The sequence below is a fragment of the Triturus cristatus genome, chromosome 11 (assembly GCF_964204655.1).
Source record: "Triturus cristatus chromosome 11, aTriCri1.1, whole genome shotgun sequence".
NCBI classification, from domain to species: Eukaryota; Metazoa; Chordata; class Amphibia; order Caudata; family Salamandridae; genus Triturus; species Triturus cristatus.
This window is the reverse complement of record NC_140594.1, coordinates 671,706,736-671,721,500: the sequence shown is the minus strand read 5'-3', so window position 1 is coordinate 671,721,500 and position 14,765 is coordinate 671,706,736. Positions and strand designations below refer to the sequence as shown.

Genomic DNA, 14,765 nt, shown 5'->3' with positions numbered 1-14,765 from the left:
TGCTCGTGCCTACAAATTGATACAAGCATTTTATATTTTTTTTATTTTAGTTACAGTTCAAAGTTGGATCGAGAACTACAATAAAATAATACATGCCAAATACTTTTTTTAAAGCAGGTGGAAAGGGGATGGATCATGGGGAAGGGTGCAGGGAATGGTGAAGCTACATGGGAAGGGTAGGGAAGGGGGAACGGCGAAGCAACAAGGAGAGGCTGGATGGCAAAGCAACCCAGGGGAGGTTGGGAGTGGAAATTACAAAGCTACACGGAAAGGGAGGGAGAGGGTATGCAGACACAACGTGGACGTGAAACAAAGAGGTGGGAAGGCAGAAGGGGATGCAAAATCAACTAGGAGCGTATGCTGGGAACTAAAGCAACAGGAAAAGGATGGCAGAAGCAAAAGCAACACGGAGTTTGAATAGCAACATGGACAGAGTGGGTGCTGGGAAACAATAGGGAGGGTGTGGGCAGTTGGGCAACAAAGAGCAAAATGTAGTGCACAGGGAGAGACGTACCCGAGGAAGACTGCTTGTAAACACACACAGTCTAATGGAGTGCTTCACATAAAAGAAAACAGCAGTGCTTCAAAAGCAAGCAGAAGAAGCAGTGATGCCAGCCAATCAAAGATACAAAAAAGAGGTAATGCTCCCTGGGAGGGACAAACAGAAAAATTGCAAGCTGGGTCAAGAATATAAAGCAGGCAAACAATACTGACAAGGAAAGCAACCCAATGCTAAAGAATAGGCGGGCTCCAAGGCCCACTTTGTTCTTTGTAAGCCACAAAGTAGGCTTACAAGTAGGCACAACCTACAAATTAGCTTAAAGTCATGGTAAATTGTGTTTCTTTTATTCCCAGGTTTAGATTTTCACATTCAGCATCAATGTTTCACATTTTGATGCACTCTTTAACCTGAGAAAGACAAGCAATGGCACATCATATGATTTGCAGGAATAAGGATAAGGTCACTTATAATCTTAACAGCACATTCAAAGGTAATACTTGAAAAGTAAACAATTTTCCCAATATAATGTAACGTGGGTTATTCCTGTATCCCTATATTGAACTACATTTAACAAGAGAGAATGTGGCCTAACAGCTAGGGCGGTTGACCTCAGAGCTGGGGAACTGGGTAGAGTCTTGGCAGGGACGCTCAACATTCTGGAATTCTGTGCAAATCTCTTATGGAACTTAGGATGTTTTGGTCTGTCGAAATTAGTGTTGTTTAGGTGGAATGCTTTCACGGACTTACTTGCTATTCTTCGGGGCATATTTTAATATTGTAGATGCTCTGTTGACAAAAGCGGAATGACAAAAGAATTGCTTTATCTGTATTAATTGTGGTCGTTTTTGGAGGGTATTTTGAACGGTTGCTAATGAGTTTCGATAATTGCAACACTACATACACTGTATATTTCTTAGGATGCGACTGTGAAAAGATTTATGTTGGTAGTAGTATCTGTCCATTGAAACTACGGATACAAAAACATGTAAGGGCGATTAAAAACTGCAATGAAAATTACCCGGTAGCCATGCATATTAAAGATCTTCCTTCTGGTACCTCAAAAATATGGTTTGATGCATTGGAGCATGTAAAAAACAATGTATGGGGAGGGCCCGATAGAAAGATATTGCTTAGATAGAAGCAATACGGATATGTAAACTTAGAACAGTGAGAAATGGCCTTAATACAAATAGCGAATTATATAATTTTTGGGAATTCAGCAAAAATCTCCTTTCCTTTTTGCTTCTAATCTGAGTTACACCTTGAATTATTCTCTATGTATTGTTATCCAACATGCCATACCCTGGCCTTGCTGTTTTCTGAAGTGTCTATAACAGCCTGTAATGGCATTGCTAGTAATACTTGCATTCAATACGGTGATTTCTAGGTTCTGTTTGTCTTGCGTGGTTCTATAATGACTCCAAAATGAATATGTAACTCCTAAAATGGCGATATCAATGCGGAAAGTGGTTTGCCTGACCTTTGTTAATACATACAATGTTCGCATGGCAGTCCTCCGTTTGTTTTGATGTCCAATATGGTTTGGTTCATTTGGAAACTTTAATAGGTTTTCAAAAGTAAGTCTCTGTAATTTCATCTTAAACCATCAAGGTGGCAAGCATTATACAGAGAATGTATTATTGTCTCCTTTTTTGAATGAGCTTAACATTTCTGCGTATAGCGGGGTCATTAGTCTGCCTATCCCTACCCCTCACACATACAGCCTTTCTAGTCCAGTCCTTTTTTTTTTTGTTCAATTGCTCTTATGTAATGCTCTTTTCCTAGATGGTAAAAACGCTTCCAAGATGGTGGCAAACTCGATGCCGAGAGCACATTGGCAAACAAGCCCATTTACTGTAGGGGTACACTTTGACATATTAGTTCCATTATGTGGAAGAATGAATTTCTTGTGGCAATGGAGTTATTTTGTTTTCGTTTTACCTGTGGATTGCAAACGTTGCAGTCCAATTTGATTAACAAAGGCAGAATGCTCCTTCAGTTTTGTATTCTACTTGTTATGGAATTTAGGATGTTTTGGTCTGTCTTAATTGGTGTTGTTTAGGTGGAATGCTCTCTCAGACTTAATTGGTGTTCTTTGGGGCATATTTGAATATTGTTGGTGCTCTGTTGACATACGTGGAATGCATACATCTTGGAAATTAGAATGGCTTGGTCTGTATTATTGGGGTGTTTTTTAGAGGGGATTTTTAACGGTTGCCAATTCTTATAGGTGCCATTTTATCATATTTTAGAATTACAATGTTTGTGATGGATCTGTAACTAGAGCTTGAATACCTTTTCTCCAAGACTATTCTGCCCTTTGAAAGACCTGTCAGACACCCCTCTTTGCTTGATTTTCAGCATGAACCATGTATAAACATTTGCTGCTGAATGTGTATTGATTATCCCTTGGTTACATTTCAGATTTGAGCATACAACAGTTTTGAGAATAAATAAATCTTACAAAACTTTGTACTTTTGTTAAATTGCCTACTCAAAACCTATGTCTGATATATGACCTTGATGTTAATACATTGTAAGAAACTTGAGACACGTTTTCGGAGTTGGCATTTTGCGATTTATAGGTATTTTCAGATGGTTTTAGTAATATTTTTAGTTTTTCATTTTCTGTTCAATTTATTATGGATTAACTAAACATGGTGAGATTAATGTGGATTATGGGACACCATTCAAAGAAATGTGAAACTTTTTTTTTTTTAATGGAAAAAGGTCACTGCATTAATAATAGATAAATTTTTCGTGCGTAATGCAGCATGGTCTATCATTATCCAGTGATCTTGTGGGTAAATGTTGATTGTTTTTATAAAGAATGTAAATAATGTATTTTCTGTGCATGTATATGTACTAAAAACCTATTTTTGTGTATTCCTGTAGCCCTGCAGAAGCCAAAAGTGGACAAAAAGCTCTGTCTTTCTGTCTTGGATACCTCCTGTGGCTACAACTGAATGGGCTTTGCATTTGAAGAATATAAATAAAAGAATTGGCTATATATTGTATGAAGGACTATTCGCTTACCAAGAGAATACACAAAAAGGACACAGATGTATATAAGGTGTTTAAAACTAATTTGTGAGTGTGAATACGATTTAGAGTGCGTAATATTTTCTCATTAGTATGAATTGGGATTATTTTCCTGATTGAGGGTGTATGGTGGTCGATCCCTCATACTTGCATACCTTTTTTGTTTAACACTCGGGGGATAGAGATAGCTGTTTTTTTTCTTGATTGTGCCCCAGCCATCTATTGAAATTACTTTGTTGACTTCAAGAGCTAGTTGTCTGGCCTTCTGTTGAGAGCCTCAGGGACAGAAAAGGCACATGACCTACACTTGAACCCAGCCTGATGGAGTCCCGACCGTCCAGTCCTGGACCCTTGGAAGTGGTGCTAAACGTGCCCAGATGGCCAAAATCCAAAACTTGGGACTTAGTAAATTTTCAGCCAAAAAGTGCTTTGCGAACCGAAATGGAAAAAGGGATATACCTGCTCGCCCATCCACCCAAGGTGCATCGACCTTACTTCGCGGCAACTCCCACTATATTTTCCGCAGCAGAATGGATTCCCGCAGAAGGGGTATCTGGCTTCATGGAGCCCTTGTCGGCTACAGCCGGCAGCTTTGTCGCGCTGCAGATTTTAGACTTCCATGAATAGACTAAGTTTGAAGGTAGAAATCTTAAACACAACTTTGTCCAGCGGCTCCCCGACGCCACCTCCTCCTTGTACACCACCGGTTGCCTTGCCCCACTGAACTTTACCTTCTCAGGCATTTTTATTCAGAAATTCTTCTATGTCACAATATTTAAATGGAGACCGAGCTCAGTCCACTTTGAGTATCTGAACAACGCTCCATCATTGTCGGCAATAACTTTCGACTTTGCACAGGTTTCATGCTACTGGATGCCCACGGTTGGAGCTTTGAGTTTTTTTAGGCACTTTTTTCTATTTTAAACTTTAAAACTTCATGACTACGGATCCACTGATTGGATTTTGTTTTGGTGTCAAATGTATTAAAATGTATTCTATTTTTCTAAAAAATTGTGGGATTTTTCTTGTTTTGCAGGTTCACCTTATTACTGTTTATATGCTGCATAAATACTTTACACATTGCCTCTAAGTTAAGCCAAACTTCTTTTTTGCCAAGCTACCAGAGGATTAGGCACAGGTTAACTTAGTGTTGTTTTTGTGGTTCCCCTGACAAAAATTGTGGATGTTAGAGAAGGGGTCTCACCCCTCTCAACCACCAACCCAATTTCTTACAATGGGATTCTGGCCAAGCGTAGATAGTAATAAAGGAAGATTTCACTTAGAGGTCAGATCACGTTTCAGTTTTCCTACCATTACGTTTACAATGGTTTTGCAATATCCAAGTCTGGCTTGGCAAATAGGCAGCTTTCCGGCCTTTACACTGGGATCACCATCAACTGTTAAAATGAATCTGGGTGTCGTTCGCATACATGAATAAGATCTGACCAGTCACTTGGATTGATGACCCAGTTGAACCATGTTTAGATTGAAAGGCTGGAGGCACAACACAGACTCCTGTGGTACCATAAAAGTCAGAAATGTTTAAGACTAATATTGGACAATTGTGACATGGGTAGTATGGTTTACCAAAAGATTTCTAAACCAGGTATAGACACAGCCTCCGGTCTTCAGAGCGCTTCTGTCACCCAGGACATACTTTCAAGTTATGACTCTATGGTGTCATAACTAGGCTTGGTCAAAATGTAAATTAAACTGGCGTAATTCACACAGTTTTGAGGTTCACTTGTTACAAGAAATTTGCGAAATTACGGCACTTAATACAATTACGTGCAATTCCAGTTAAAATTCACAGTGAAAGCTGAGGGATAGCAGAACTCAAGGGGTTGTTGAATCAGGTGCTTTATTGCCATTTTTTTGTGAAATATGCTTCCCTGTGCCAATTCACTAAAGCAACATTTGGCAATAAAATATAATGCAAAATTATGGATTTGCAATTAACAGTTTCGTATCATTTTGCCAAAATGTTGCTTAATGACGCAAAAACAAATCCCGCACACCCCTATCATGACATATCAATGGCCAATATAATTTCAATATTACATTTTGAGAGGTTCTTTAGGGTTTAGGTTGTAACCCCCTTCAAACCAACCCTGAAATCATATCATTTCAGAATAAAAGCAACATTGAGAAAGCATTAGGCCTCACCTTTGGGACACTCTGGCCTTGCAAAGGATTTTAGCCTTGCAGTACACCACTGATGATGCTGTGGCACATGGTGACAGAATCAAGAAATAAAAAGCTTTTGCCACAGCTGACCATGTCATTTTCAAAGCAAATTTTTGTTTTTTAACCAGGTGGTGGAAAATACGAAAGGGAACAAAAAATGGAGCGTGTGTGGGGCGAAGCAACACCGGGGATGATGGATGGCAGTGACTTGGGGGAGCTTATGGATGTGAGTTTTTGAAATCGGGAGGGGATGCAACAAAGGGCAGTAGTAACACAGAGGTGCAGGTAGGGGGCATAAGTAAAGGGGGTGTGGGTGAAACAGCAAAGTGGAGCTAGGAGGGTGAAAGCACATGGGTGAGAGAGATAAAGAGAGCATGGTGGTGGAAAGGAGCGAACGTGGGAGACTGGGAAAAATTCACTCTTGTGGAGTGTAAAAACAAACATTGTATAAAGATATCCAAATTGTTATCAGAGTTGACTACCGGGACTCTGTTTAGTATCTGAGCAACATTAAACCTGAAGAGAAAACGCATGCAAGAGCAATTTTTATATTCAATTAAAAAAATAACTAGTAGATGGCAGTGTTATCCTGTTCTTCCAATATGGGGAGAGAGTGACGTGAGATCTTCACACAGCTCCTGCAGGCACACTAATATAACTGCCCAAAATAAAGTCATAAAATCAAGTTCAAGAACTTACACCCAAATAAAATGTAGAGTGAGATCAGATAAATACTTTTCGGTGGCATCACAATGAAAAGATGAATGTATCACAGCTGTTTCAACGCGTGTATTCAGGGAAAGTAAACAACAACAAAAAGTTCCACACAACAGCAGATTAACACAGTAATTCATTGATGGGAACTGATAAGAGCCCCCTTTTAAGATATATTATATTAAATACAAGAAATTTCACAAGCACAGCACAAACACTGCAGGAAAAACATAAAAAGCAGAGTCTGAAAAAGTGAGCAGTTTAACAGCATAGTAATGCCTCAATGCTTCATGGGCAGAACACAAAAAAGAGGAGGAAGGAAAGCCCACACATCTAACAAGTAAGAAGCAAGCAAATGAAAGTGGCAATGAAGATAACCAATGGTAAGCAAGGAGAGGGCTCTAAGCCCAATTTATGATAAAAATGTGCGTCACAACAGATAGCACATGCTCTGTCTTAAGCAAGACCCAAAAAACAGCAATGTTTAAAAATATCCACCATGTGACAACCCTGTCCAGTACCTTCACCTCCTGCAGAGGTGATGTGCAGCCAGCTGAAACTACACCTTTGTTTTCATTGTGCCGAAATCTAATTGTACTTACATTTATACAGCGCTTCCTACCCCTGACGAGAGGCAGGTAGGATACAGAGTGAGAGAGTTAATAGGGGAGCACTTCTGTAAATAGGTTAACCTTAAGGACTACTATTAAGTATGTAATCATTTTAGAATGTCTTGCAATACATCTATTTGTTGACAATCAAATACTCAACATCAAATAGAGTACAGGGTAATAGTTAATTTGTATCCTATTTTACTGTTAAGGGAAACCATTTACTGTAATATAGCTTTGCTAGAAGAGCAACCATTTACTCCTTTTACATAATTTTCTAGGAGAGGCTAAATACGACTCACAGCAGGACACAGCAGACATAGGGAAATAGTAAATAACTTTTTATAAATTTAAATGGTACCTAAAAATAACTTAAGGTTCTAGTTGCTTTTCAACAAATCTATGGATGCTTTTTACGTCTCACCTATAATTTTCAGACATCCATCTGGATGGAACTCTCCAATATCGCCAGTGGAGAACCACTTCTGTCCGTTTTGACTCTCACTGAAATCCTCTTTGGTTTTTTCCTCGTTTTTGTAGTAGCCCATTGTTACGTTTGGCCCACCAATAATGATCTCGCCTCTTGGATATGGTTTATCTGTGTTATGGTATCCACCTAGAAGAGTTAAACATCAAAAATATAAAAATATTTTCAAAACAGATCAAACACTGTAAAGCGCTAATGAATTTAAAATTGTACCCTTTCAAGAAAGGCATAAATCAGAATAGAAAACATCAATAGAGTTCACTGTCTTAAAACACAATTTACAGCAAACAGCAAGAAAGGGAGATAAGGGATGCACTCTTTGTGTGATATGAACGCATATTATTGATGGGATTCGCTATACCCTTCCCCGACCTTGTTCAGAGGGAGAACACTTGCTTTTTCCTAGCAAAGTTCAGGTGCCAGAATAAGCCCAAAAGAGCTGCAGGCCAAACACTAGTGTGAGCTCCAAAACCTGAAATTGTATAAATACATCACTCCATAATGGGAAAAGCCCATTTATAGCAAGAATACACATGAGTATTTATCAAAGACGAATGCCTAAGTAGCACAGCTTTGTTAGCAATTTTGGGTTTCAGGACACACTGCAGAGTACACCAAGCCAGTACCTAGGTCACAGCAGCGCCGCCACTTCTAAAGGAGCAATGCTTGAAGTGTTTCTGTATGCGTTTCGATAGGAGATGGATACAAACCAATTTTGCACCCTTGCAGCACTCCTGTTTATAAGAGCACTAAATGGGCATATAAGACATGGCCTCAACATCTACATGAGCCCCATCGCAGACATCGTCCAATCTCATGGACTTCGCATAATCTCCTACGCAGACAACACTCAACTGATCGCCAATGCCAAAACCAACTTCTACAACGCCATGACAAACATAGCTGAATGGATGAAAGACAACTGCCTCTAACCCAACTCTGACAAAACTGAAGTACTGATCTTTGAACAGAACACCTTTTCATGGGTCCACAGCTGGTGGCCTGCAGAGCTCAGACCCACACTGACCGACCACGCACACAACCTCGGCATCATCCTTGACAGCCAACTGAACATGAAACAAGATAACAGTTGCCTCCCCTGCTTCCACATGCTTCACAGAATCTTCAGATGGATTCCAACCAACACCAGACAGACCGTTACTCAGGCCCTCACCACCAGCTGCTTCGACTAAGGCAACTCCTTCTACGCTGGTATCTCCATCCAGCTCCTAAGAAGACTCCAGACCATACAGAATACTGGAGCTATACTCATCCTAGACCTCCCCAAACAAACTCACCTCCCCACCCCCACCTGAGAGATCTCCACTGGCTCCCCTTCAAGGAAAGATGCCAGTTCAAGAAGATCAGGCATGCCTTCAAAGCCCTCCATGACCTAGGACCTGCATACCTCATCCATCGGCTGAACTTCCACTAACCTACTGAACACCTACGCTTCTCTTTACTCTGCCATGGTACTCGCCCCCCAGCATCCGCAGGGGCGGACGCTCCTTCTCCTACATCGCAGCCAAGACCTGGAAAGACCTCCAGCTCCGTACGGCCCCCTCGCTGGCAGACTTCAGAAAAAGACTCAAGACCAGGCTCTACAACAGAGTCATAGCGTTCAGATACCCCTAGGGGTGAGAGAGAGTGCACTTTAGAAATGCAGACTGATTCAAGGCCGGCCGGGTCACAAGCATAAGCATAGCTTGCACATGGAATGCTTGAATTAATCTCAATCATTGGCAATCGTTCAGCTCCATATCCCAATCCAATGGTAAAAACTATAGACAAAATCCACTGGCTAGCTGTCACTTTAGTTTGACTGGAGATAGGCAAAGTACTAAAGGCCCCTACACAGAAGCTAGGGGGGTGTCTGAATGTAAAAAATACTCCAGAAGAAGCAGAGAGGACTCAGTAACAGCATGCTGCTGGAGGAGGCTCCCTTTTGGTCATCTTAAACAGAGGGACGAGGTCCTGGGCTATCATGGAATAAATGTGTGTCTACATGTAAAGGAACCAAGGATTAGAATGTCTGCTTGACCAGAGAGAGGACATAGTACAACTTTGAGCATGAAGAGTTTTGAATACAGCCTTAAATAACAGGTCACTAATAAATGACTAACCCAATGAGATTCATTATGACTACTAAAACTGATCTACCATAAAACTTAAAGCTTTTCCTTATTATTGGCAACATAGAAAAGGGATTCATTGTTGACCGAGGAACAGCCAGTCTCGGAGAGCTTGTTGAAAATAGAAGGCTAATAATACAGTGAGGCAGATATTATTTTTGATGTGGGGTCATGGCGTTATGAACATTTTTTGTATCCGGGTGATGCATTTGTATTAAAATAAGCCAGTGGGTGGAGGGGCTGGCATTGAAGGATGTGCCTTTAAACAAGGTTTTAAAAACAATACTGCAAAACAATTCATTTTTCAAGTAATGTTAAATTTACAGTGTTGAACTTGGGGATGAATCCCTAAGGCCGCTCTGTCCAGCAAACTAAGTGACCTCACAAGTGAGGCACTAATGTGTTCTTTATATAGCTTCCATCTGCAGAATTACAGCTGGATTCAGTACAGTTTCTCAAGTTAGCACCCATACACAAGAAAAAGAGCCCTAATCCCATGACATTTGCTCAAACTCCCTTTGGGTATGAACTTGATAAAAGATTATGGTTGCAAATTAAAGCATTACATTGAAATATCAAGAACATATCAAGTACTTGTCTTTGGAAACTGCAAACACCTAGCACAGGGTCCTTCGGGCCGGTCACACCACGCACCGCGCACACTCCTCGTGAGTGAGTCCAGGCTGCCCCTCGTTGCCGCCACTGCCCGCAGCGGTGATCCTGGTTCTCCTCTGCTGCTGATCTTGCCGCCGTGATCCGGGGACACCGCTGTTGCTGACCTTGCCCCGCTTGCGCTGCAATTGTTGTTTTACCCTGTGCTCCTTTGTTTAGTGGTCTGTATCTCCCTTTGCCCCGTGTTTTCTTTTTGCGTTGTTGTATTGTCCCTGCTCTCCCCTTGTCGCACCCAGCCCCTGCCGCGCTTCCCGCCACCTCCCCGCTCCCTGCCGCTGCCCCACCCCCTCACCTCGAGCGCCCTCCCCATTCGCCGCCCCGCTCCCACCTCCCAGCTGACCCTCCCTCCCACTGGACCATAAAGGACGGAGTGCACGCGGTGGTGAGCAGTGACCATTGTCCCTTCGGGCCGGTCGCACCGCGCACACTCCTCGTGAGTGAGCCCAGGCTGCCCCTCGTTGCCGCCACTGCCCGCAGCTGTGATCCTGGTTCTCCTCTGCTGCTGATCTTGCCGCCGTGATCCTGGGACACCGCTGTTGCTGACCTTGCCCCGCTTGCGCTGCAATTGTTGTTTTACCCTGTGCTCCTTTGTTTAGTGGTCTGTATCTCCCTTTGCCCCGTGTTGTTTTCTTTTTGCGTTGTTGTATTGTCCCTGCTCTCCCCTTGTCGCACCCAGCCCCTGCCGCGCTTCCCGCCACCTCCCCGCCGCTGCCCCCTGCGGCCCCGCCCCCTCACCATTCGCCGCCCCGCTCCCACCTCCCAGCTGACCCTCCCTCCCACTGGACCATAAAGGACGGAGTGCACGTGGTGGTGAGCAGTGACCATTGTCCCTTTGGGCCGGTCACACCACGCACCGCGCACACTCCTCGTGAGTGCGCCCAGGCTGCCCCTCGTTGCCGCCACTGCCCGCAGCTGTGATCCTGGTTCTCCTCTGCTGCTGATCTTGCCGCCGTGATCCTGGGACACCGCTGTTGCCGACCTTGCCCCGCTTGCGCTGCAATTGTTGTTTTACCCTGTGCTCCTTTGTTTAGTGGTCTGTATCTCCCTTTGCCCCGTGTTGTTTTCTTTTTGCGTTGTTGTATTGTCCCTGCTCTCCCCTTGTCGCACCCAACCTCTACCGCGCTTCCCGCCACCTCCCCGCTCCCCGCCGCTGCCCCCTGCGGCCCCGCCCCCTCACCTCGAGCGCCCTCCCCATTCGCCGCCCCGCTCCCGCCTCCCAGCTGACCCTCCCTCGCTCCGCCCCTCCCCACTCTCCACATATGGCAGAGTGGCAAACGTGCAGCGAGCGCGCCGTAAGCGCGCCAAAGGCAAGCCCGTCTGCGCCCGTCCGCGCCTGGCCCGCGCCCAGCGCCCGGACCCCTGGCCCCCGCAGACACCAGCCCACCCGCCGGACCTACGACGCCACCGAACTCAACACAGGCCGGATCCCTGGATGCTACCGAGCCACCCCGAGACGCACCCACGGACCCTTCAGCTGCCATTCCTGCAACTTCTCCTGCATCCGGACTTGTACTGCACCCGCCAAACCGAGCTCCAACAGCAACCACCTGAAGTGCATCCTACTCAACACTCGCTCCGTCCACACACACGCCGTCCAACTCTGGGACCTGATCGACACAACATCTCCAGACGTCGCCTTCCTCACGGAAACCTGGATGAACGCCTCCTCAGCACCAGACATCGCCATCGCCATCCCGGACGGATACAAGATCACCCGGAGGGACCGCGGCAATCAGACCAGAGGAGGCATCGCCATCGTCCACAAGAACACCATCCGCATCACGACCAACACCGACGACACCCTCAAAGCCGCCGAACACCTGCACTTCCAGATCTGCACCGACCCCAAGACCACCCTCAGAGGCACCCTCATCTACAGACCCCCGGGACCACGCACACATTTCAGCGAAGACATCGTCGACTTCATCAGCCCGCACGCCCTCGCCTCCGCTGACTACATCCTCCTCGGGGACCTCAACTTCCACCTGGAGAACAACAACGACCGCAACACCACCACCCTGCTGGACAACCTCGCCAACCTCGGCCTCAAGCAGCTGGTTACCAACCCCACCCACTACGCCGGACACACACTCGACCCCATCTTCTCCTCCAGCAAGGACATCGCCTTCAGCCACGCCACCGGACTCCACTGGACGGACCACAGCTGCGTCCACTTCAGCTTCAGGAAGAACACTATCCACCACCACCAGCCACAGGTTGCTCGCAGAAACTGGAACAAGATCACAGCCGACCAGCTTGCCGCATCCCTGAGCCAGGACCCCCCCGCCAGCTCAGCGAACCCCAGCCGGGCCGCCAACAACCTCACGATGTGGATCACCAAGTGCGCAGACGACCTAGCCCCACTGAGGACCCCGCCCAGCAGACCCGGCAGTAAGAAAGCACCATGGTTCACCAACGAACTCAAGAGCTCCAAGAAGAACTGCCGAGCCCTCGAGAGAACCTGGCGCAGAAACCCAACACCAGACAACATGACCACCCTCAAGCTCGCCACTCGAAAACACCACCAACTGATCCACGCCACCAAGAAAACCTCATTCAAGGAACGACTGGACAACAACGCACACAACAGCAAGGAACTCTTCAACATCGTCAAAGAGCTCTCCAACCCCAACGCCGGAAACAACGACATCACCCCATCACAAGACCTCTGCAACTCCCTCGCCTCCTACTTCCACAACAAGATCGCAGACATACACAACAGCTTCAGCACACAGCAGACGCACCCCACGACCGCACCGGCACCCCCCACCACCACCCCCCGTGCCTGGACCCCAATCAACACCGAAGAAACCCAACGCACAATGAACTCCATCCACTCCGGATCTCCTACCGACCCCTGCCCCCACCACGTCTTCAACAAAGTCGGCGCCATCATCGCACCCCACCTGCGGGACATCATCAACACCTCCTTCGACACCGCCACCTTCCCGGAGAGCTGGAAGCACGCCGAACTCAGCGCTCTACTGAAGAAACCATCAGCAGACCCCACCGACCTCAAAAACTACCGCCCCATCTCGCTCCTCCCGTTTCCGGCCAAAGTCATCGAGAAGACCGTCAACAAGCAGCTGGCCGCCTTCCTCGAGACGAACGGATCCCTCGACCTCTCGCAGTCTGGCTTTAGGGCCAACCACAGCACCGAGACCGCTCTCATCGCAGCCACCGATGACATCCGAGCCCTGCTCGACAACGGGGAGACTGCGGCCCTCATCCTCCTGGACCTCTCCCCGGCGTTCGACACTGTCTGCCACCGCACCCTAGTGCAGCGCCTCAGCAACGTCGGAATCCAAGAGAAGGCCCTTGATTGGATCATCTCCTTCCTCGCCGGAAGGACACAGAGAGTCCGCCTCCCCCCATTCAGATCAGAAGCCACCGAAGTCATTTGCGGCGTTCCTCAAGGCTCCTCGCTCAGCCCCACCCTCTTCAATGTCTACATGAGCCCCCTCGCGGCCACCGCATGCCAACAAACCTCAACATCATCTCTTACGCCGACGATACCCAGCTGATCCTCTCCCTCACCAACGACCCCGCCACCGCCAGGGCCAACCTACACGAAGGGATGAAAGACGTCGCCGAGTGGATGAAGAACAGCCGCCTGAAACTGAACTCAGACAAGACGGAAGTCCTGATCCTGGGCTCATCACCCTCCGCCTGGGACGACTCCTGGTGGCCCCCCGCCCTGGGCAGCGCACCCATACCGACAGACCACGCACGCAACCTGGGCTTCATCCTGGACTCCTCCCTCTCCATGACCAGACAAGTCAACGCCGTCTCCTCATCGTGCTTCAACATCCTGCGCATGCTACGCAAGATCTTCCGGTGGATCCCCACCGAGACCAGGAAGACGGTCACCCAGGCCCTCGTCACCAGCCGACTGGACTACGGCAACTCCCTCTACGCCGGAACCACTGCCAAACTCCAGAAGAGACTCCAGCGGATCCAGAACGCCTCAGCAAGACTCATCCTCGACATCCCCCGACACAGCCACATCTCCGGACACCTGAGAGACCTGCACTGGCTCCTGGTCAACAAGAGAATCACGTTCCGACTCCTCACCCACGCACACAAGGCCCTACACAACCAAGGCCCAAGATACCTCAACAGCCGCCTCAGCTTCTACACTCCCTCACGCCAGCTCCGTTCGACCAACCACGCCCTCGCCGCCGTCCCCCGCATCCGAAGGGCCACCACAAGAGGAAGGTCCTTCTCCTACATGGCCGCCAAGACGTGGAACTCCCTGCCGACCCACCTCCGCCGGACTCAGGACCACCTCGCCTTCAGGAAGCAGCTCAAGACCTGGCTGTTCGAGCAGTAGCGGACCCCCCCTCCCCAAGCGCCTTGAGACCCTCCGGGTGAGTAGCGCGCTATATAAATGCATTGATTGATTGATTGATTGGTCC

The 14,765-nt window shown here is 46.9% G+C and overlaps 1 protein-coding gene across 3 annotated transcripts in view; it reads right to left on the bottom strand.

Moving 5' to 3' along the window:
- The window catches only part of ACSL3 (acyl-CoA synthetase long chain family member 3), a 536,429-nt gene that overhangs the window by 43,732 nt on the left and 477,932 nt on the right, over window positions 1–14,765 (bottom strand). For all 3 annotated transcript variants that reach the window (XM_085634281.1, XM_085634280.1, XM_085634282.1), the window contains exon 12: window positions 7,481–7,672. In XM_085634281.1, the coding sequence (XP_085490407.1) occupies window positions 7,481–7,672 (192 nt within the window). The remainder of the gene's footprint in view (window positions 1–7,480; window positions 7,673–14,765) is intronic.